We start from the raw sequence: 25,171 nt of genomic DNA on the forward strand, positions 1-25,171 counted from the left end.
TATTTATTTATTTCCAGATCTTTTTCTTTTTCTCTCCTGTTGTCTCCTGCTCCAGTTTTTGCAGCCATCTGGTCTCAATACCCAGAGGCAACTAACTTTTTAAAAATTTAGCTGCTTAAGTGTTATTTTCCTCTTAAAAAAAAAAAAAGTTTATATCTCATTCTTTGGATTAACGTACTGAAAAATGAAGATTTAGTACCTTTATGTACTCTCTCTCATCATAAATTGTGATATATTTAAACATGTATAACATAATATAATAATATATGTAACCTTTAAATACAATATGCAGTAAATGAGATATAATAAATATATTACAATTTCTTATTTAAATCAGTATTTTCAATGTCGGTGTTATTTTCAATGCCTGTGTTATTTTAGGAACCAAGCAGGTAACTGATTTTATGTCCTTTTTTATATGACCATTTGAGTCATAAATTTTTCTGTAGTTTAGTAATTTATTTTATTATTTTAAAAAATTAGTTTTTTCAGTTGACATTCAATATTACTTTATATTAGTTTCAGGTGTACACCATAGTGGTTAGACATTCATATAATTTATGCAGTTATCCCCTCATTAAGCTTGGTACTCACTTGGTACTATACTAGTGGTTGCAACATAGAATAAAAACTATATTCATTTTTATTATATTCTCTATGCTGTACTTTACATTTCCCTGTAATTTCTTTTGTTTTAAACTTGCTATTTTTCTGTTCCTATAATTATTTCTGCTCTGTCAGCAGAACTGCTCTCTGTGGTCAAATACATCAGGTGATCTACCAGTTAACTTTTTTTTTCTCCTTGCATATCTTCTTGAAGTCCTCTGTCTTTCTGCTATAATTTAAGCTGTTAGCTTCCCTTCACCATCATCCTGGGGAATTTACTTTGTCTCTGCCCTGTGTCAGATCTTCCTTTTTCTAGATCCCAGGTTTTCTTTTTCCTTTTTGATACCTTACGTGTTTAAAAATATTTTTTATTTTCCCTTACATTGATAGTATAGCTGGGTATAGAATTATACCTTGAGAGCATTTCCTTCAGAGACTTGAAGGCATTGATTTCATTGTCTTGTGGTTTCTGCTGTTGCTTTTGAGAAGTTCAAAGCTGTTTTGATTACGAGTCCTTTGTTTATAACATTTTCCTCCTCTAATATTTTATAAGCTTCTATTTTCTGATAGTCTGAAATTCTGAAATTTCACTGTCATATGCCTTGATTTGCCTTATTTTTTAAAAAATTGCTTTGTACTCATTGGGTCCTTTAAATCTAAGAATGGGTATTCTTTAGTTCTGGAAATTTTCTTGTTTTGTGAATTCTGTAATTTCTTTCTCTGTATTCTCTGTTCTTCCTGGAGCTTCTATTATGTTGGATGTTGGACCCCATAATTCAATTCCCTTATATTTTCTCTCCTATTGTCCTGCCTCCTTTCCCTCACCTGTTTTTTGGTTTTGTTCCTTCTGAGAGATTTCCTCAATGTTTCCTTTTAACTTTCTGCTGGATATTTCTGCTTTCAATTTTGTAACTTCCAAGAGCTCTTTCTGCTTTTCAAACATTCTTGTTTTATATATGCAATGTTTTCATTTGTTAGGGAGTGTTTTTTTGTGTGTGTGTGTTTTTTTTGAAAGATTTTATTGGGGAGGGGGAACAGGACTTTATTGGGGAACAGTGTGCACTTCCAGGACTTTTTTCTCCAAGTCAGGTTGTTGTCCTTTCAATCTTAGTTGTGGAGGGTTCTGTTCAGCTTCAGGTTGTTCTTTCAGTCTTAGTTGTGGAGGGCGCAGCTCAGCTCCAGGTCCAGTTGCCATTCCTAGTTGCAAGGGGCGCTGCCCACCATCCCTTGCGGGAGTCAGGGAATTGAACTGGCAATCTTGTGGTTGAGAGCCCACGCTCCAACCAACTGAGCCATCTGGGAGGCAGCTCAGCTCGAGGTGCCGGTGTTCAATCTAAGTTGCAGGGGGCGGAGCCCACCATCCCTTGCGGGACTCGAGGAATTGAACTGGCAACCTTGCGGTTGAGAGCCCACTGGCCCATGTGGGAATCGAACCGGCAGCCTTCGGAGTTAGGAGCACGGAGCTCTAACCGCCTGAGCCACCGGGCCGGCCCCTGTTAGGGAGTTTTTTGTTTTATGAGTTTTCATTTGTTCTTGGCATTATTTCAGTTTATTCCCAGATATTTTTTTGTTCTGGTGATCCATGATGTCTATTTTAAGTGAATGCTATTAGAAATCTAATTGGAAGCTCTGTGTGCATGGGCGATTCAGTAGTAAGCTTCATGTACTTGCTAGCAGGTTAACTTTTCCTTGGTGGAAAACTGGTACTATGTTATGTAAGTTATCAGATCACTATATTATATGGTTTTTTTTCTCAGCTATTCCATAGATGAGTTTTCTAATTGCCTGCTTGGAAAGGCTGAGTGGGGATTCTGTTTTCACTTTGTAGAGTTAATAATTTGTTTTCTGTTTGTTACCTTACCCTACTCTTTGTAAATTTATAGCCTTTTGGGATCAGTCACTGCAAGAGAATAAATATCTAGTCTCTTGCCTAGGTCTGTGAATGGTTTTGATTGCTTTGTATACAAGTTTTCCCCATTCTTGTGGAATAAGCTCTCTTTTATTAGAAGTCCTATATATGTTATTTAAACTTTGAGGGGAATATCACAATTTTATAAATAGCTATTAGGCAATACAAATTCCTTCCCTTGTTGATCAGATCTATAAGATCTAAATAATAAAAATCAGGTTGTCATATTATGGCATATATAAATATATTGGAAATAAATGTAAGAATCTGTAGGGTTTCATTAAATGTCTCTCTTGGGTAATTTCTTTTTTATTATAAGTATGTGGTGATAACTTGATTTCTAAATGATTTATTGATATTAGGGTAAATTCATCAGAAAATTAGAAACAACATATATTGTACTATCATTTGAATAATACTATGGTTAATCTAGATTTAAAATTCATTATTACGTTTTTTGTTACCTTTAGTATGACTTAAGAGACTTATTTAAACTTTTAAAAATTACTTTGCAAATGAAATCCATAACTTGGTAACTAATTGTTTTAAATATCAGATACTGGTTATCAAAGGGTTCAATATCTTTAAGCTATAATAATTTGTCTTCTAAAACTATTCTAGGTGGAAGAATACATGTTCACTTTTAGTGAACAAGAGCATGTTCCCAAACTCAATTTTGGGTCGCCCGCCTTTTACGCCAAACCATCAACAACATAATAATTTCTTCGCACTGTCACCAACTCTTTATTCACACCAGCAGCTTATAGATGCGCAGTTCAACTTTCAGAATGCAGAGTAAGTATGGTGATATTTTGGCCCATATCATATATAAATTGCTCTTTCGACTCAATGCAAACCATTTTTATATGAAACATTTGAAGTTAGAGAAAATGTCTTCATGTGTTAATCTCTTTTGATCAGTGAAATATTTAGTTTTTCTGAAGTTAATTTATTTGTTTTCAAGGGATCAAATGTTTATTACTGCTATTCTTTGTGTTTGGTAGCTTGTCTAGAGCTGTGTCATTACAGCAGTTGACATATGGAAATGTCAGTCCAATACAGACCTCAACTTCCCCATTATTTCGAGGAAGGAAGTAAGTACTTCTTAATTATTTTAAAAGAAAATTTTGCATTTCTTAGAACTATATAACAATGTATCTTAGTATTAAAATTGTATGGACACTATGCCCTAAATTTTCTTTTTTTGGGACTTGTGCGATTAGTCCTGTCACAGAATTTTAAAACTTCTATGTGGTATTTAAAGAATTTTAGGGCTACTTTGTTGATTTGTTTTGCCATTATAAGTTTTAGATGTAATAAAACTATATTTCTTCAGAAAACTACTTTTAATTAAAATTTTTAGTTAAAAATTAGATGGCTTTCTGTATTTGTTTGCTTGGGTTACTATAACAAAGTACAATAGACTGGGTGGCTTAAACCACAGAAATTTATTTTTTCAGCATTCTGGAGACTAGGAGTGCAAAATCAAGGTGTTGACAGGTTTGGTTTATTCTGAGGTCTCCCTCCTTGGCTTGTAGATGGCTGCCTTGTCTCTGTGTCCTCACATGGTCATCCCTCTGGCTGTGTTTTTTTCTGTACTCTAATCTCTTCTTCTAAGGACATTAGTCATTGGATTAGGGCCCACTCTAATGACCTGCTCTTTCAAAGAGAAGTCAGGAGCCAGTTAATTTGAACAAATTTGATTAAAAGAAATTGATGTATCACAAAGTAATTATAATAGAACTTTAGAGGTGATTATTACAAAAAGATTGGGCAACATTTGAAAGATATACCTAGTTAAAGCCTATATGAACATTTTGTAACTTTTGTGTCCGATTAAAAGTAACACTAGCTAAGAATTATTGATCACTCTCTATGTACTAGACATTATTCTAAGGACTTCACAAATAATGATTTAAGTTTCACAACACTTTGTGAGGTAGGTACTATGACCCCTCTTCTGTTGAGAAAGCTGAAGCCCACAGAGGTTAAGCAGTTATTCAGGTAGATGTGGAATAGCTGGGTTATGATCCCAGGCGGTCTGGCTCTAGAGCCCATGCTTAGAAGCACTGTGAATTCTTCAAAGTTGTCATGGTGGAAAGCTATATAATGATGCTGAACGTATTAACTTTATTCAGATTTTTACTTTTTGCAAATTGCCTTGATAACCAATTTGTGAATCACAAATGAAAATAATTTCCATTATTCACAGTTATACATAGTTTTAAAAAAACTGAAATTGACATTCTCAGTAGAAGATATTCAGCATATAAAGCTCTAAATTACTTTTATGTTTAAAAAACATTAAATATACTCTTATTTTTTAGCACTATTTATTTTTACCTGTTAGTAGGAGTTCCAGTTGTTTGTGGGTCTGTCAAGGAGAGAGAAATTGGCATAATCTCAAAGGAGTATTGTGAGATGAAACGATGGGGTAATTCAAATGCAGGAGACTAACCCTAATGTGTGTGTGTATATACACACATATATATGCAGGGTTTTTTCTTTTATATGCATTACTATTTATTTTTCCTAAAGTGTTTTTCTAAGGCATCTTTTGTGCTGAAAATGAGTATTTTAAGACTCATATAGAGTTCATGTGGCCTTACTGAAAGAGTCAGTATTGTCTTCTGTTATTTATATACTTTTTAATTATTTTCTGTTTGTTATTAGGAAATTATATCTTTAATCACTAAGGTTTATTGCTTGTTTTCAGGAGATTAAGCGATGAAAAAAACCTTCCTCTTGATGGTAAACGGCAACGTTTCCATTCACCCCACCAAGAGCCAACTATAGTTAACCACATAGTGCCTTTATCAGGTGAAAGAAGATACTCAATGCCACCATTGTTTCATACACACTATGTACCAGATATAGTCAGATGTGTTCCACCTTTTCGAGAAATACCAATTTTAGAACCTAGAGAAATCACACTGCCTGAGGCCAAAGATAAGGTAATAATAATGTGGAGTTTAGTTTTACCTTTTGGGATGTTAATATAAATAATGCATTGCAAGTATCAAAAATATCTAATGTCTTAGATTGAGTAGAACGTCTATTTCTGTCTAAAATTGAGTTTTTGATTTTTGTAAATGTTCTTTAATAGTGCATCTTTTATTATCAGGAAATCAGTTATTTTCTGATTCACAAAAATCTGGAATTAGAGCCCAAAATATTTAATTTTTAAGTTTACAGAACTATGTTGTTACTTATTACAGAAAAACAAGTTTTCATATGGATATTGTGATAAAGTGTTAAAAAGCATTTTTTATGGAATATTTGTGTTTATCATGAGGTTTTTGAATGTCAAAAGTAGAGAATCTAGCAGTCACTGAGGAAGTAATACATTCCAAATATGATCAAGAAAGGTTTTTTAAAAAACATTATTTATAAAACACATTTGAACTGAAATGAAGCTATTTAATAGTTCTTGGAAAAGAACTATCAGCATTGGGGAACAATGAGTTATTTAACACCAGTATCAGAAACACATCTCTTCCCTCTCCCCGATATTTAGTGAAACCAAAAAAAGAAAAAAAATCTAAGGTAATTTAGAAGAGTTTATAATATAAATATATGCATTCTCTGGGATTATCTATGGCTTATATTTGCTGTTTTTGCATTTTCAAAGCTGCTTCACTCTTGAAAAATATGACATTTGTAGGCTAAGAGGAAAGAGCCTAAAGAGAGAGTAGTGACTTTTGATTAATCTTGGGTGCCTAGCAACCGGCATAGTTCCGGAACATAGTAAGTGTACAGAAAATGTTGGGTCAATAAAGGAACATTTGCTTCATTCCTTAGTTGCACTACTTTTTATTCCTCTATCATGCTTTTTTTCTTTGAGACAAAATTGTATCATGAAATTCACTCTTTTAAGATTCATTGATTTTTAGTATATTCAAAAGGTTGTGAAACCATCACCACTATCTAATTCTAGTACATTTTCATCACCCCCAAAAGAAATGTACCCAATAGCAGTCCTTCCCTGTTAGCCTCTGGCAACTACCAATCGATTTTTTCTCTCTGTGGATTTGTCTGTTCTGGACATTTCATATAAATGGAAACATACCATATATGTTCTTGCTTCTTTCACTTAGCATGTCTTCAAGGTTCATCCATGTCATAACATGTATCAGTTCTTTATCCCTTTTTATAGCTGAATATTCCGTTGAATAGATAGACCATATTTTGTTTATGTACTCCTCAGTTGATGGACTTTTGGGCTATTTCCACATTTAGCTATTCCACATCTTATCAATAATGTTGGTATGAAAATCTGTGTACAGGTTTTTGTGTGAACATGTTTTCATCTCTCGGATATATACCTAGGAGAGAAATTGCTGGGCTATGTGTATAACTTTTTGAGGAATTGTCGATGTATTTTTAAAGTGGCTTACCATTTTACATTCCTGCAAGCAGTGGATGAGCATTCCAATGTCTCCAGTTTCTTGTCAACACTGTTATTGTCTGTCTTTTTTATTATAGTCATCCTAGTGGGTGTAAAATGGTATCTCATTGGGATTTCGATTTGCATTTCCCTGATGAATAATGATGTTGAACATTTTTCATTTGCATGTTGCCATTTGTGTATCTCTGGAGAACCACCTATTCAGATCCCTTGTCCATTTTTTAATTGGATGGTTGTTATTTTTAATTGTTGAGTCGTAAGAGTTCTTTATGTATTCTGAACAGTAGATCCATATAAGATATATGGTTTGCAGATATGTTCTCCTATTCTGTGGTTTATCTTTTTACTTTCTTGATGGTGTCCTTTCAAGTCAAGAGCTTTTAGATGAAGGCCAATTTATCTATTCTTCTTTGCTTGCTTGAGCTTTTGGGATTTATCTGAGAAACCATTGCCTAATCCAAGGTCACAAAGGTTAATGCATGTGGGTTATTCTAAGAATTTTATAGTTTAGCTCTTAGATTTAAGTCTTTAATCCATTTTGAGTTAATTTTTATATCTGATATGAAATAAGGATCCAACTTCATTCTTTTGCTGTTTGTCTACTTGTCCCAGCTCTATTTATTGAAAAGACTGTCATTCTTACTGTGAAGTAGGCAAAATTAATGGGAAGGAGGAAAAAGCAACGTAAAATAGGAAAAGACTAACTTGGGATGTTTTGGTACCATTTCTCCTCCCACCCCATCCCTTTCTCTTTTCTTTGCTTTCTCATTTTAAAGAAACTCTTGTAATGCTATAATGTGAAAGCCTGTGGTATAAATGAAATCAGACTAATTTTTTGAATGAATAAACTTTTTATTGTATGTGGAATTTTAATGTTTGTAGATAGGCCCATTTTTTATAGAATTTGTTATACATAAATATTGAAGCTCTATATATTTTTACATGCATTTATATGTTTGTAGTAGTGAACTATTAGAACCAATTAAGTAACTACTAGTTCTATATGTTGAGGCTCAGGAAATGTAATAACATATTCACATTAGCCAGTTAATATCATCAAGTAAAGTATGGTTCCATATCAATAACTTTTTCTTTGCTTAGTAGCATAGAAAAAGGTTCTCCTGAATCTTATGTTTTTGGAATAAGCATTTATCTCAAGGGATAAAGATATAGTTTGTTGTTAAACCCATTTCTTTAAGTGCTACTCTCTACCTGCCTATTTGTGGGAGAAAGAAGGCGAGCAATTACTCCTGTGTTCATTCTTTAAGTGAACACTTTTTAAGAAAACTAACATTTACTGATGTCTCTTTTTTCCTAGGCATTCTACATATGCTATGTCATTTAGTCTTTTTCAACAACCCCATGACATGGATATTATCCTAATTTTACTGAGGCTCAGAAAGCTAAATAACTTGCTCAAGGTCACAGCTAGTAAGTGACACAACCAAGATTTGACACTTGTCTCTACTAATACAAAACAGGAGGAACTTATGATGCTTAAAATGAAGGCTAGGGAGTTAACATTCTTAGAACTGACTCTAATACCAGGTAATCTGTCACAGTAATAGCTAGTGTTTATTGAATGTCTTTCTTTGCCAGTGGTATGTTCAGCGGTTTGTGTGGTTTACCTCTGTTTACCTGTGCTACAGCATAAAGTGAATGGGAGTTCAGTGTGTAATGAAAGTGGAGCAGTGGTTTGGGGCATTCCTTGAATTCACAGTAGAATGCCATTGAATGTTTTTGAGTAGAGGAATAGTACAATCAGATTTGCATTTTTAGGAAGACAGTTCTTGCAGTATAGTGGAGTTTGGTTTGGTATAAGGAGGGACTAGAAGATGGATGATTACCTTGAAGGCTGTTAAATTCATTCAGATGAGAGATACTGAAACTTTCTACTACTGTGGCACATAGTAGTAGAAAAGATGTGAGAGACCATGCATAAAAGGAAAATTGTGGAATGACTGATTATGGGGGTAGGGGGGAGAGACATCAGTGACTCCAATTGATATGATTCTGGACTACTGACAGACAAGGAACCTAGATTGTGGGTGTGTGAGCTAATTGAAGAACTAGTCAGGAGCTATTTGGAACTCTGGTAAAATCTATAACATTTGTGCTCTAGAGAAACTTCATGTTCTGCAAATTGTACACTAAGAATACAGGGCTACATAAAAATAGGGCTGGAGCAGGAAACTAGCAACAATAGTAACTGATACCTTGGGAAATACATTGGACAGACCAGGTAGGCAGCTTAGCATGGCTGGATGCTGCTGCAGGGTGTATTAAAAATGTGCAAAGTAGAATTGAGATGCTGGCTTGTGTGTGGTGGGCACTGAGGCAAGGCAGTGAAAAGGGGATTCTGAGTCAGGTGCTCAGGTGAGGCTGGGGGTGTGCGTTGTTGGGTGGGACCCTGATTACAGGTGCTCCTGTTAGTGGTCTTAGATCTGTAAGGATCTAAGGCAGCAGTCAGCCTGAGGGCTTTTTTTCCTCCCTCCTGAAGGTTTTAATTCTACAAATTTAGCTCCATGTACAGATCAACCCAACTAACACATTAAGTTGATACCATTTTCCTATTTACCAATTGTGTATAAGCTAATTGGTATTGCATAAAAATGTATTGTAGCTGAACTGGCAGTACCTATTTCAGAAGCAAAGCCAGGGCCAGAGAGATGAATCCTGAAGTCATTTGCAATAAAAGTGACAATTGAAACTCTTGGTGTAGAGTCTATGTTTATTTAGTATTCAACAAATATTTCTGAGTGCTAGGTATGTACTACAGTGTTGTGCTAAATATGCATGGTCTCTTTACCGTGTGCATACAGTATAGTGACAGGGGAGCCGTTAAAAAATCATGAAATTCACAGGTTTTTAAAACTACATGTGTAAGTGCTGTGAAGGACCATTACAGCGTGCAGAGAGGATGCATTTGAGGTGTCAGGTGTGGTCTAGAGGAGGTAATGTTTCAACTGAGATTTGAAGTATAGAAGTTAACTAGTGAAAGAGTGGGGAGGGTGGAGAGAATGCTTTTGAGAGAAGAACAGCATGTTTGAAGGTCCTTGTGTAGAAAGGCGCATGGGGGATGCAAAGAACTGAAAGTACGCCAAGGTGGCTGCAGTTTGGTTGATTAGGACGAGAATGGCTGAGGTGTGATAGGTAAGTGGGAAGAAGGGCAGACGGTGCAGAGACTTGGGTGTCAGTTCGCTCTTCAGCCAAAGAATGGCAGTAAACAGTTGAGGGCTTTTTTTAAAAAACAGGAAAGAGAAATGAGTTCAAACTATTCTGACTTCACTGTATGAAGTTGAACAAATGTGGATTAAGGAAGTTACTGTATTACAGGTGAAAAGTAATGGTGCCTCGGATTAGGAAGTGCTGGTAGTTATGATGAAGAGAAATTAATGGATTTAAGCTATGTTTGGAAGGTAGAATTGATAGGATTTGATGCTGGATTAAATTAATCTAAGTTTATGCACTGCTGACGTTTTGGACCAACTTTTTTTGCTGTGGAGGGGCTATCCTGAACATCCTAGAATGTCTAGCCACATTCCTGGCTTCAGCCCCCAGATGCAACTAACCCCTAGTTATGATAATCAAAAATGTCTAGAGACATTGCCAAATGTCCCCTGGGGGACAGAATTGCCCCTGTTTGAGAACCACCGGATTATTTAGAGAAGAAGACATTGAGGATTACTCCCCCTAGTTTCTGGTTTCTACAGCTGGATGCATGGTGGCATCATTCACTGAGACAATGAAATGAAAGAGGAGCAAGATTTCTGTGGGGTGTGTGTGTGTGAAATAGGGATTGCAGGAAGAGCAGGGGCCTCATAAGTTCTGTGGGCATGTTGCCTTAATGTGCATTTGAAACATCAAATTAGATATTTAGAGATGGTAGTTTAATATATATAGATGTGCAATTTAGGGGCAAGGTATTGAACTGAAGTGTACATTTGGTAATAATCATTGGCATATAGGTGGTAATTGAAGCCAAGTGTATGAGTATAGATATGTTTGTCCAGGGAGAGAAGAGAACTTGGATCCAAGACTGAAATAGGTTGAGGAAAGAATGGGAAAACACATGGAAACTGAGAGTATATACAAGTGTTAGAGAACATTGGCTGCGAAGGAGAGGATCTAAAGGAGGGAAATTAGAACAAAGGAGGTTTTTTTTTAAGGTGGGAGAAACTTTAGCCACATGTAAATGTTCATGGGAAAGATTCAGTAGAGAGAGGAGATTGAACTCTGGAAAGAAAACAATCATGAATAAGATTATTTAGAAGGTTGAAAGGACATATCCTACCTATAGGAGTGATTTGCTTTAGGTTAAGAGAAAAGCTTTTTGGGAACTGGAAGATAGGAGAATATAGGTACCAGGAAGTTTATAGATACGGTAAAAGAAGTTAATGGAATTTTCATAATTGAGTGTCTTTCCTGTTTACTATCTGCATTACTATGCAAGATCATCTGTCGAGAGTGGAGAGGATCAAGTGGGATGTCTAAGGTTGGAGGACAGTGGAGAAGGTTTGGAATAGCATTTACTGAGCATAGGAAATCAAGCTGACCAGAGAAACGGTGGATCAAGTTTGAAGCAGTATTTGCTGGTAGTGTAGATACCTCACTCAGGATTGGTAATAATGAATTTACTATTTGTAATAATAAATAAGTCAGCTGATTCAGTCATATCCAGGGAAAGATTTTGTTAGAAATTTTAATTACTCTGAAAATTCATACTCTGTTTTGAAACCTAAAGAATTAAATTTTTGAAAATAGGTACCCTCTGAGTTTAATTTTTTTCCTCCATTTAAAGATCTTTTGTCTGTTTTTCAAGTAGCTACATTAACAAACAGAACTCAAATAAAAAGTCTTGGTTTTCTGGATTTTAACTTTTATTTCACTCTAGCTTTTAGGTGAATATCTGGTTGCTTAGACAAAAAAGAGGCTGTAGAGGAATCAGAATTAACTGAGCTCCTGAATTCCATCTATTATAACTGTTCTTTGGAAATTCTGGTTAGTTTGGAGGTACTATGTGAATTAAACTAATTGATTTTGAATTTTGAGTTGAGATGAAGTTAGGTGAGGTTTTCTTGGTACTTATCGTGAAGTTAAAAAGATGATTGTGAATGAATTCTTCCAGATTTCTTGTGTAATGTTTAATTTTGGACAGGAACAAATTTTATGGAGCCTTTTGGCACCCTTGGAGGAATAGTTTGGGGACAGTTACCTTACAGATATCTCAGAAGCCCTAGCTTTAAAAAAAATTTTTTTTAAATTTCAATATTCCACTGTTTTTAGAAACAAAGAACAAATTGAAAAAGGGGATAAAATATTTATAAAACATTAGCTCACTGAATTTCAAATACTTAAAATATGTGTGCACTCACATCTACCAATCTTTTTTCCTCAGCTTTATTAAGATATGAGTAATAAATAAAAATTATATATATTTAAGATATACAGTGTGATATTTTGATATACGTGTACATTGTGTGATTACCATAATCGAGCTCATTAACATATGTGTCACTCACATAGTTACCATATTTTTTTTGTGGTGAGAACACTTGAGATCTACTGTCAGCAAATTTTAAATATACAACATGTTAACTATAGTCACTGTACTGTATATTACAGCTACAGAACTTACTCATCTTATAACTGAAAGTTTGTACCCTTTGACCAACATCTCCCCAACCACCACCATCCTACTCTCTGCTACTGTGAATTTGACTTTTTTTAGATTGTACATATAAGTGAGATCATGCTGTATTTGTCTTTCTGTGTCTAGCTTATTTCATTTAGCATAATGTCATTCAGGTTCATCCATGCTGCAAATAGCAGAGTTTCCTTCTTTTTTAAGGTCAAATAATATTTCATAATGTATATACAGACACCGCATTTTCGTTATCCATCAACAGACATTTGGGTTGTTTCTGTATCTTGGCTACTGTGAATAATGCAGGGAGTGCAGATACCTCTGAGATAGTGATTTTATTTCCTTTTCTATAAAGGGCCAAATAGGAACTGTTTTAGACATAAGGGCTGCATGGGTCCTCCATCACATATTCTTTTTTCTTTTCTTTAAACAATGCTTAAAAAAACGTAAAAATCGTTTTAGCTTGCTGTCTCTACAAAACAAGCCAGAAGCAGTTTTTGGCCTACAGGCCATAGTTTTCCAACCCTGATCTGGGAGAATAAAATTCAATCCTTCAACTGTCATTTAAAATTTTATATGAATCTCTTTTACTGGAAACCTTTTTCAAATCTTTTATAAATGTGGATGCCTTTTTTTTAAAGCTTTTTATTATGGAAAACATTGAGTACAGGTAAAAATAGAATATAATATCATAGATCCTCATATCCCCAAGCTTTAACAATTACCAACATACCTCCAATATTATTTCATCTATACCTCCCTTCCTCATTAGTTTGCAGCAAATTTAAATGTATCATTTCATTTATAATTATTTCAGTATTCTGTGTCGTTATCTTTATCTCTCCTTTTACCGATGCCATACTATCTTGATTACTGTAGTTATAAATCCTCCAACTTTTTTTCTTTTTTTTCTTGGCTATTCTTCGTCTTTTCCCTTTCCAAATGAAAATTTAAATTATTCTCTCAGTTTATAGAAACAAGTCTGCTGGGCTTTTAATTTAAACAAACTTTTAAAAAATATTTTGATTGCTTTGACTCTATAGATCAATTTCAGGAGAGTTGATATCTTAACAATAGTCATCTGATCCCTAAACATGGTGTATATCTTCATTTATTTAGGTCTTTAATTTCTCTCATCAGTATTTAGTAATTTTTACTGTACAGGTCCTATATATCTTTTGGTAAATGTATAAAAATTTCACAGTTTTTACTGCTGTTGGTAATTTTTTAAATGTAAATTTCCTTTTTTTTTTTTTTTTTGCTAGTACTAGTATATATGCTTTATAGTTAATTACCTTTTTAGAAAATTAGAATATGAGAGAAAAAGCCTTGATTTGATGTTAAAATTTTCACTTGTTTTATGGACATGTCTTTCTGGTATACTTTATTATCTGTAGGAATGTTACTCTCTTTATTCTCGTTTTTCTTATAAAAAACTTTGTATAAGAATGACTAGAATCCTTTTTAGGCATTTTTTACAAATAATTTTTTCTGCTCTTCTCCCATTCTCACTCTTTCTGAGATTCCAGTTCTTTTCTATTATTTGTGTTTAAGTGAGATGACTTTTTCCATACTACTTTTAGATGAGGAGGGTTGGGCAGGCTGGTTTTCCTAGGTTTGTGTCTCTAGGAATCCTCTTCTGTTGTTATGCAGTAAATTAGAAATACTAGGGGTGCCAAAAAAAAAAAAGAAATGTGTACAAGTGGACACTTTGGTCAACGTTGCTCAAACAGTGGTTCGCCGTAATCAGAAGTATCTGGACGCTGATGGTAACCACTTTGAGCACCTCTTGTAATTGCAGAAGTCAAACGTGACTTGTATTCATCTTTTGTTATCGGTATATATTGAAGTATTACAATTTTAATACAGTTTTCCTTTCTTAAAAATGTGTATACATTTTTTTTGGCACTCTGTATATTTTCTGAGACCTTGTCTCTTCTCCTTTCCTTCTTTTTTCTAGGCCAGGGTTTTTTACCCTCTGCAATATCGGCATTTTGGGTCAGATAACCTTTGCTGTGGGTGATTGTCCTGTGCATTGTAAGATATTTAGTGGTATCTTGGCTTCTACCTACTAGATGCCAGTAGGTGCTACTCCTCCCCAATTATGATAACCAAAAATGTTTCCAGACATTCTCAAATACCACCTGGGAGTCAGAATCATTCTTGTTTTAGACATGGTTCCTTTGCCCCTAATGACTTTGTACTACTTAGTTTAGATTTCTCCTCCCAACAGTGTCTGCTTTGTGTATTGCTTTGTCTTAGAAGGAAGCTTCAACTAGTAGTTTTGAAATTTCTGATCTTTCTGTGATCTTTTTGCATTTATCTGTGGGTTGTAGCCTGTAAAACGCCCTCTCAGTTTTGGTTGGTATTCCACACTGAATTGGATCCCTCAATTTGAAGATGGGGATGGGAAGTGGTACCTACAGGCAATTTGATTTCTCAACTTTAGGGATGTCCAAAAATCCCTTTCCTCTTTTTCCTCTTAATGTTTCTGATACCACGTGAATCTTGCTGCTATTGATCTTTGGTCCCAACTGCTCATATTTTGGGGTTCATGAATGATACATAGTCAGTTAATCGTGTTGTGTTTGTTGGTCATGTTTTATTTTATTTTGGTTTTATCTGTTTGCTTTATTCTTCTAGTTGCTCTGTGTTTTTTTGGGGTGGTGGTGGTGGTGGTGGTGGTGGTGGTGGTGGTATTTATGGATATTTAAAAATTATGTCTTTTATTGCCAAGTTGACCTGACTGCCTCTACCTTCTTAAAATGAGTATTCTAAATGTGATAAAAGAAAATATTTTGAATAATGGGTGAGGCTTGTGCCTTGTCATGGACTCTGGGGAAGGCATAGAGAGGGAGAGGTTGAAAATGCAATAGATGGAGGTATTTGTGTCCTGTAGGTGACCAGGAGGCTTGGATACAAAAGTATTGGTAGAAGGATTAGCTTTGAACAGGGGAAGAGGACACTTTGTCTAACAGGAGAGGTATAGAGATGAGGTTTCATTCAGATACGCTAGTTTACAAGTTTGGCTGAGGAATGTCACATCTGGTATCCTCAATTTCCTTAGTAAACTATAGTATGTAGTTATCTGCTAAAGAAAGCAAAATAAGTATGTCTTAAGGAGACTTGAGGAAAAGAGTAAAGATTTTGAAATGATGAAAAATAAGAGCAATCTCTAACAAGAAACATGGAAGTCATTGCTGAGTGGGGCCAAGCCAACCTTAGGCTAGTCCTTAAACTGTAAATTTGAAAGACACCAATTTTGTGATTTTAATTTTTTTTTTCAGTTTCATATCTAAACAACTCAGATGTAAGAGCAGAGAAAGTGGTTGTTTATACTGACCTAAGATTAGGATTTTACAGGACAGGTGTTTGAGTATGACAAGGGGATAATGTTGTTAAGGCACGATAAAAGAGAGTAGCTCAAGGATGCACTGCGGACATCGATTGGATAAGGAAGGAAATCATGCTATTCAGATGCTGATGGGTTAGGGAGAAAAGGGAGGATTCAAGGGAATCCAGGTCTGTGTGGTTCTAGAGCAGGTGCGAGGGGAGTAAGAAAGAATTAGATAAGAGATTGAAGCCAAGACAGTATATTGGAATTCAACATTTCAGAGCTAGAGAAGTTCTATTTTATTGCAAAGACCATGTTATAGCTATGAGAGTGTAATACTGAAAAATATATTGGAGTAAAAGATGTTCGAAAATGGTGGGAGTATATTGTGATATGTAGCTCATTATAGATAAGGAATCACCTATGGTGATGGCAAGAGTTGAGTTGAAGAGGATAGGGTGAACCAGATAGGTAGATAAACAGGGAAGAAATCAGGGTTCAGGGCATTATTGTAGGAATGAGGAAAAGGGTGGATGCATGAGCTTAAAGGATCAGGGACTTCTCTTGTAAAGCCTGTTATATTTGGTGTTTGTGGTATGAATACCAGGGGTTGAACAAACTTCTTTAAAGAGACAGTAAATATTTTAGACTTTACCACTTCCATATTGTTTCTTCACATACATTTATTTGCTTATTTGTTTTTATAGCCCTTTAAAAATACAAAACCATTCTTAGCTCATGTACCATCCCCAAACAGGCAGCAACCCAAGGTTGTCATTTGCTGACCCATGGATTATACTCATTATGAATTATCTGTGACTGTACTTTTCTATGACTTTTCAGTGATACTTTGCTTTGTAAAAGTAGCTGTTTCAGTTACTAAGTAACTGTTGTTACTTGAGTGACAGTAGTTTTGATTGGAAAATGTTAAGGAGATAATATGTATTTATTTTTTACTGCTGTTGGTAGTATTGTTTTACGCTGCTCATTGTGTTAATTTTTACATTTCTGAACAAAACTTTTGCTTTTTTTGTGGTGGATTCAAGTTGAGTCAGCAGATACTGGAGTTATTTGAAGCATGTCAGCAGCAAGTAAGTGATTTAAAGAAGAAAGAACTCTGTCGAACACAGCTGCAGAGAGAAATTCAGCTGTTATTTCCACGTATGTTTCCCTGTTTTTCATGCCTGAAATTTAAATGTATAGGTGTATGCATTCCTGTTTTAAATTTTAAATAATACCTTATAATTCTCTTCTCTTTTTGTAGAAAGCAGACTTTTTTTGGTTGGGTCCTCTTTAAATGGATTTGGTACCCGGAGCAGTGATGGTGATTTATGCCTAGTTGTTAAAGAAGAACCAGTAAGTAATGAAACATTTATTCCAAGTATGTTTCTAGTATTCAGTCACTTAAGAAATTTCATATAAAAGTCATTGAGGAAAAGAACTTGTAATTACTTATTTGGATTTTTTGTTTACAGTAATTCAAGAAAGCTGGGAAGCACTTTTTTTTTTCTTTTAAGGCAAATGCATAATAAGCATAACAGAAATTTTAATATTGATTTATTTCTGAGTTGTTAAAGTGAGATGGCTTCACTGTGTTTTTAAAGAGCTCTGCCTCTATTTTGAACCATCATTGGGTTGGATATGTTACCAGGTTGAAGCAAAGAAGAGCGTGTGTCAGTATTATCTTCTTGACATATTTCCTTTCCATCTGAATTTTCAGTGATTCTATTTTTAATTTTTTTTCCCCTTGAAAATGCTATGGGGTTTGGAGTTTTTATTTTGAGAATACAAAAAGAGAGGTTTCACTGAAATTTAAAAGACTACTGTGATATTTTGACTTTGTTTTACTTTTTATTTAGCAATCAAATTTTGTTTTTTAGTATTATGTTTATTTGAATTTCCTGTTAACTGAACTCTTATATATTCTTAATGTTACAGTAATTGGTGTTCATTAAGCTGACCTGAAGCAGCCTCTTTAATATGCTGAGGTCTCTTCTGAATTACCAAAGATTAAATTAATTTCAGTATAATTTTAATATGCCTTATTATAGTCCACACCTTTAAAAATACAACAAAAATCTATTGAATAGTAATATATATTTTTAATCTTCCTGTTTTTCCACTAACAAAATTGGCTTCTAGTTACTGCAAATCAGAAGGAGATTTATTCCAGGGAAGAAACTCTGATATTTTTCTAGACTTTGAAATCATGTAAAGGAAAAGTAATGAAAAAACAAAACTAAAAAAAAAATAAACCCTCAGAAATAATAAACATAGTGGAGAATACTAGAGTTTTAAATTAAAACTTTCTCTCGTGCAATTAGACCATACTTAGGCCCATCCTTCTAATCTTCCATCCTTATTCCCATGTATAAATTATGTTGTCACAACTTAAACTGAGATACCATAGACTTGAACTTTATTCTTAAGTAGCTCACACTCTAGATGGGGAAATAAAACATGTTACAGAAAGTTGTAAGTTCTGTTTATTTTTCTTGGAGAACATTGCTTTTTGTACATTTATACTAAAGGAGAAAAATGACATATGTGGCTGTTTCAATATTTCTTTTAAAATTGTGCTTTACGTTTAAAATTGATTTAGAAATGTCGATGTGAAAGAGAGCATAAAGGTTGACTTTTCCTATAATGTAATTTAGTGTATGTTGAAAAAATAACTCCAAAGGGAAGTATACTTTGAATGTTTTCTCTTTGTTGAGATACATTAAGAAAATAAAGGACTAAGTTTAGAAAGATAATGAAAAAACACTTTATTTTTAACTTTTCAGTGTTTTTTTCAGGTAAATCAGAAGACTGAAGCACGGCATATACTCACCTTAGTCCATAAACACTTCTGTACTAGACTTTGTAAGTCTGATATGCCTCAAGTTCATATGTCATTTGACATAACTATTTATTTAAAATGTCTCTGTTTTCTGGTAAGAATTGTTTATTTTCTGGTCAGAATAGGTGTAATGTGGATCCCCCCCCCTTTTTTTAAATGAATTCCTTTAAGTTTTGATTAAAAAGAATAACCATTTATTCAATAATTCTTTATTGAGTTTACTTGCAAGATATCACATTGAATTCAGTGGAGAATTTAAAGATACATAAGCTTCAGTTCCTTTTCTCAAAAGATTATATGGACTGTTAGGGAAGCAAAGGTATGAATATAAATAGCAGTAATGGAAAGTATCTGTGGAAAGCCAAAAGATCGATACAGATAAAATCTTATTCAGGTGAAAAGAAAATTTCATCTGTTTTGTAATGACATGCAATATATGACATCGGATTTTTAAAATATGATCACTGAACATGAAATGCAACTGAATTACTCCAACAGAAAGCAAAATTGTTGACTTAGGCGATTTTATTGTAAAACTTTATTCTTCGAATAAGCTAACTAAGCAGATTTTAATCCACATGTTAAGCCATCTCAAATAATCCACATGTTAAGCCATCTCAAATAATTTATGTGGACCGTTAAAGTCACACTAACTGTGTGATACTGGAAAGACATTTTTGCCTTTAAGTAACAGATATTTGTTACGTGTCAGACTAAGCTGGAAAATCCAAAGTGAAGTACAAAATTACTACCCTTGAACAATTTATATTTAATTGTAGGAGAGAACTAAATCAAACGATTTATTTCAGTGTATTTAAGTTTTCACATCTGTAAAATAAAGGAGTAATTCATACCTTAAGTGGATTTTTAATAGCTATTATTAGATTTATAAAATATTAAAAATGGAAGGGACCTTAGAGATTATCTAATTCAAATGAAAGGGTTTTGTTTGTTTGTTTTTAATAGTTAAGGAGACTGGTGATCCATGATTTCAGTAACTTGCTGGAGTATAGTTTGTTGGTGTCAGAACTTGTACTTGGAACTTGAAACTTTCAGCTCCTAATCTTATTTTTCACTAAACCTCACTGAATTCTTGCACATAAGTTCTGTTTGACGCTTGGTATATCTTATGATTTTGGTGATAAAGCATTATATCAGAAAATTTTTGGTTTCTAAATCTGGTATTATGTTTTTCTTTAGTTAAAACATTAGCAATTGCTCACTTAAGAGTTTTCAGAGTTTCTTTTTTATACATTTCTGTATTTTCCTAATTTTCTACAATGAACATGTATTACTTTCAACTCAGAAAAGAAATTTTTCTTGAAGTTTGATGGAATAAAAAATATGTAGATGTGTTCTTCGTCTTAGAGATCATACTTATTTGGATGTATCACTGACCCATGTAACATATTGCAGGCATTTTCACATTTAAGACTTTGTAAATATTTCTATGGCTGCCATAATATTTTGCTATGTGCTGTACCAGAATTTAGCTATCCCCCTGCTGCTAGCCAGATGTATTTCATGTTTATAAGGCTCTGATCAACTTATTTATAAATGTTAGATATTAGACCACATTTCTGAAAGTAACTTTAATATAAAGCCCTCTAAATGGTATTTAGAAGTTCCAGTCTTAGAAGTATTTGATAATGTCCTTTCTTGGCTTTCTTTCTGAAATACTATGTTTTCTTAAATTATGTTAGCTAAGGAAAATATTTTTTTAAAATGCATTGGTACGCTATGAATTTGAGAAACATTTACAGATATTCACGTTATCTTTTATTCTTCAGCTGGCTACATTGAGAGACCTCAGCTGATTCGAGCGAAAGTGCCAATTGTGAAGTTCAGGGATAAAGTCAGGTAATTATTGAATTCCCTTTTTTCAGTTTCTTTAGATAATTTTCAGATACTCTTTTGATGTAGATAATTAAGAAATGTATGCTATGATATAATAGCTTATTTTCATGAATTTGTAAAAATCACTTGATTTGATCTTTGAAATACGTGTAATTTTTTTCAGTTATCTGAGCAATTCTTCATGTTTAACTGTACTTAGTTATTCTGCTTGACATTTTGAGTATTTGAAACTATCCAATTTAAATAATATGTACATATTTGTATTACAGAGTTTTAAATGGTCTCTTGCCTTTTGGAAATACAATAAATGCATTATTAAGAAAATAGCTTAATTGATGAAATTTCATGTATCAAAGGGATTGTTATAAATCTATCTTTTCTACCAGCCTGGGTTCTGAATTTCTTAGGCATTTGAATTAGAATCTTTTATATAGTATCTGAATATAAAATACAAATATTTAGGTGTTGAGAATTTCCTTGGTTAAATAAATTTAAATAAATAAATAAAAAGATTTGTTGTTTTCTAAAAAATAGGATCGTGATAAATCAGGTTTTTCTAGCCCAGTTTTATAAAAGTAAGACTGAAACATAAATATAAGTATATGCTCAGCTGATCATCATTATTCATGGATTCCATATTTGCGAATTCGCCTACTTGATTAAATTTATTTTGTAATTCCCCCAAATTAATACTTGTAGTACTTCGATGGTGGTTCATAGATATCAGCTCTCATACTATAAATAATTGTCCTTTTTACAGTCTAGTTAGTGTCATGATTTTTACATTTTTGTGATTTTTGTGGGTGATTTTGCTGTTTAAAATGGTCCCCAAACGTAGCGCTGAGGTACTGTCTAGTGTTTCTATGTACAAAGCTGTGATGTGCCTTAATGAGGAAAATACATGTGTTAGATATGCTTTGTTCAGGCATGAGTTACAGTGCTCTTGGCTATTAGTTCACTGTTAATGAATCAACACTATATTAAATGAGATGTCTTTAAACAGAAATGCACATAAAACAAAGTTACATATGGAGGTTGATGAAAATGTTGTGACTAGATGCTTATAGAAACCTAATTCTTGTTGTCTTTGGAAGTAATGGTTTAATATTCACTAAGTGTTTGCAGTGACTTATACAACTACTGTGAATAATCAGAATTCACTGAATATATGTATTTTAAACAAAACTTTAGATATTCGTGGGTCAAACCTTCCCCTCCATTTATCCAGACATCTATCCAACCTATAAATATTTACTGAATTTTCACCAAATAAATAAAGGTAGAGTTTTCTGAAGCGTAAAAATATAGGGAGATAAAACATAAATTAAGCATAAATAAAACTGTTAGCTAATTATAGTTATTTTTTAAATGTGTTTGTAGTTATAATTATACCAGCGGTGCCAAAAAATGTATATACATGACTTGTATTCACCTTTTGTTATCGGTATACATTATTACAATTTTAATACAGTTTTTTCCTTTCTTAAAATGTGTGTACATTTTTTTTGGCACCCTCTATATAAACAGTTTTATTCTTTTCTATTTAAGATATTATACAAGCTTTTGTATTAAATATTCTTTATAAATTCCATTTTATAATTCTTCTCTATATAAAACATTAAAAAAAAAAACTACCCTTTTAACACCCTAAGGTAACTGATGTTAACGTTTTGGTGTAAACCTTTTAGTGCCTTTTCTATGCACAGGAATGCATAAGACTTTTTAAAATTAAAATTGAAATCATACTTTTTCACTTAACTATATATCATGAACACTTGCTTATATCATTTCATATTTTCTGGCTTCATTTTAATGGCTTTATAGTATTTCATTGAGCGAATATATAATCAACTTACCCTCTCCCATGTTAGAATAAGCATTTTATGCATAAAATTCTTTCTGTGTGTAGGATTACTTTAGTTATTTCCAGAAGTAGAATTTGAAGCAAGTACTATGGATATTTTTAAAGCTCTGAATTCATATTTTTGGAAAAGGTTTTAATTGCAGACTAGTTTTCATGTTTCTTTCCTTTGTATTGAGTTATATAGAGGAGGTGAAATTTGGTTTCAGTGTTAGACTTACACAAACACAATTGAAGAATGTAACTCCATTCTTAACCATATGTTTTCCAAAGCCAAATATATATGGTATCTGAAGTGTTAATACCACTGTCCATTTTTATCAGTGTGCATGGATAGTTGAAGGATTACAGGATTTCTTTCCCAAAACAAGTAAACCTGAAACGGTAAATTTCAAATATTATGATTAAAAGCCGTAGAAAGGAAATTGTTAAGTTTTTATTTTAGGCAGTATTTTCATAGAAAAATTCATTGTTCAGGAAAAGTGGAACCTGAGAGCATATGGGTCCATTACTTATACATTAAGTAATCTTTGCTTTTATTTTGAGTTTAACCATTCTTTGTAGATCTCATCATTATTGCCCTATTTTTTAAATTATGAATTGCATGATATCTTTTACTTTCAGAGAAGTATCTCTTCTGTATGTGTTTGACTGTTACAGTTTTCCCAGACATCAGTTTCTAAATTTGGCATGATATTATAATTTACCAGTCTTTTTAGAGGGAATATAATGTATAGACAGAGCTTTTATTTTTTGCACCTGTACTTTATTTGCCTTTTTATTCCTGTTGTTTTAAAGCAAATGATGCTGTAATTCCAAATTAGTTGAAAATATATAACTTAGTGGGATAACTTGCCCAGAGATGTTTTTTGTCACATAATTTTGTTTATCTGGGAAGGATTACAAAATTTTTAAATTTCTTTTATTAAGGATAGTAGGAGCCTTACCTGTATATTATGGATCTTTTGACAGTAATCCTATTTTATATTTTTAATATACACTAAATCATTAAAGTGATATACTGAATATGTATTCATTCTTCTTTAATGCTTAATTTTAAGGTTTTTGGCCTTTGGGCCCATGCTATTTTTATATCATTGGATGGATGGATATTATTTTATTTGCTAGGGATTTAGTTTAATTTGTACTTGAACTAAAGCTTTTTTTTTTTCTTTTTTTAATAGTTGTGTGGAATTCGACTTGAATGTAAATAATATTGTTGGAATAAGAAACACATTCCTTCTCAGAACTTATGCATACCGTAAGTTTGTTATTTCCAAATAACTATCAACTTTTTTGTTTATCCCTCATTCTTTTAAAAAAAAAATGTTTGTAGTAAATACTGACATCTCTTTAATTGTGTTTATGTATAATGTCTTATTTTACTATATGCATAATATGTTGCTACACTAACGTCATATACTACCAGAGTTATAGGTAAATAAAGTAAATTTTAATAATTAGTAATTTTTAAAATGGTAATTAAGGTATACTTTAGAAGTAAAACACATTTATGGTACACAGTGTTTAATACATGGGAGGTTGTACTCTTTTTATTGGCATGGAATTGGGAAATGATGTAAACTTTCAAAGAAACTGTAATATCTTCTTACTGTTTTAAGTTTTAATTTTACTTTCAGTTGAAAATCGAGTTCGTCCGTTAGTACTGGTGATTAAGAAGTGGGCAAGTCACCATGAGATAAATGATGCCAGTCGTGGTACTTTAAGCAGCTATAGTCTTGTATTGATGGTTTTGCACTATTTACAAAGTAAGTATTACAGGTTTTCCTCAATTTTTAAAATAGAAATGCAGTTAAACTTCATTATAGTGTTTTCTTTATTGACCCTACCTTCAAATAGCATTTTTAAAAAGTTCTTTGAAAAGGCTCATAAAACCGTATTTTCTATTTTGTTGCTTTTAACAAATGTTTTAGAAATGTTTTGTCCTGGAAAATATTAAAAAGAAGTTTCAGTGTTTTTATTTTTTGACAGTTTTCTATATTCACTTTTATATTCAAGTAACTTTCACCATTGAATTGTGGACCCATTACCTTGAGGCAGATGAATGTTCAGAAGGCCTATAAAAATAAGCTCAAGCACCATTCATCATGTTTGTTATTTTCCACTTAAGACAGGAATTAAATGATTTTCTTGTTGGTCAAAGAAGCTTTTATTTCCTGTGAGCTGGCATGGAGATTGGGTAAAAGACTTGATGTTAATGTAATAGAAGACTGTCTACCAGTATGTGTAGGGTCTGAGAACACTGGGTTAATGATATTTCCACAGTTAAGAAAGCAATGTTGTAATATTTATGTTCATATCCTTTGACTCAGTGATTCCGTTTCTAGAAATTTATCGTAAGGTAATAATCAGGGATGCATATATGGGTTTATTTATAAGGCTGTTTTTCTTGGTGATTGTTGAAATAGTAAAAGATTAGAAATAATTAAGTTTTTCAACTTAATGGGGGATGATTAAATTAATTACAATAAAACGAATATGAAATTTACACAGCAACTAAAAATCATGGTTTTAGGATATTTAATGATGTAAGAAAATATTCATGATACACTAATATAAAACATGATACCAATTTTATTTTTAAAATAATAACTGTATTTGTGTTTATGTATATATTCATATGTATAACAAATATTGACAAGGTATGTGCCCAAAATTTATCAGGTTATTTATGGACAGTAGGATT

General features: G+C 33.0%; 1 protein-coding gene across 10 annotated transcripts in view; it reads left to right on the top strand.

Annotated features, from left to right (window-relative positions):
• TENT2 (terminal nucleotidyltransferase 2) overlaps positions 1–25,171 on the top strand; it is a 50,964-nt gene that overhangs the window by 6,050 nt on the left and 19,743 nt on the right. For 6 of the 10 annotated variants that reach the window (XM_074328795.2, XM_019728188.3, XM_019728186.3 and 3 more), the window contains 9 exons: positions 3,137–3,310; positions 3,520–3,609; positions 5,232–5,469; positions 16,951–17,065; positions 17,169–17,260; positions 18,691–18,769; positions 20,537–20,606; positions 23,649–23,725; positions 24,105–24,233. In XM_074328795.2, the coding sequence (XP_074184896.1) occupies positions 3,174–3,310; positions 3,520–3,609; positions 5,232–5,469; positions 16,951–17,065; positions 17,169–17,260; positions 18,691–18,769; positions 20,537–20,606; positions 23,649–23,725; positions 24,105–24,233 (1,027 nt within the window). In that variant the 5' untranslated portion in view covers positions 3,137–3,173. The remainder of the gene's footprint in view (positions 1–3,136; positions 3,311–3,519; positions 3,610–5,231; positions 5,470–16,950; positions 17,066–17,168; positions 17,261–18,690; positions 18,770–20,536; positions 20,607–23,648; positions 23,726–24,104; positions 24,234–25,171) is intronic. The other 4 variants (XM_074328797.2, XM_074328796.2, XM_074328798.2 and 1 more) reach the window with 1 other exon arrangement.

Source organism: Rhinolophus sinicus, chromosome 3, assembly GCF_057876585.1.
Source record: "Rhinolophus sinicus isolate RSI-liver-muscle chromosome 3, RSI-T2T, whole genome shotgun sequence".
Taxonomy (NCBI): Eukaryota; Metazoa; Chordata; class Mammalia; order Chiroptera; family Rhinolophidae; genus Rhinolophus; species Rhinolophus sinicus.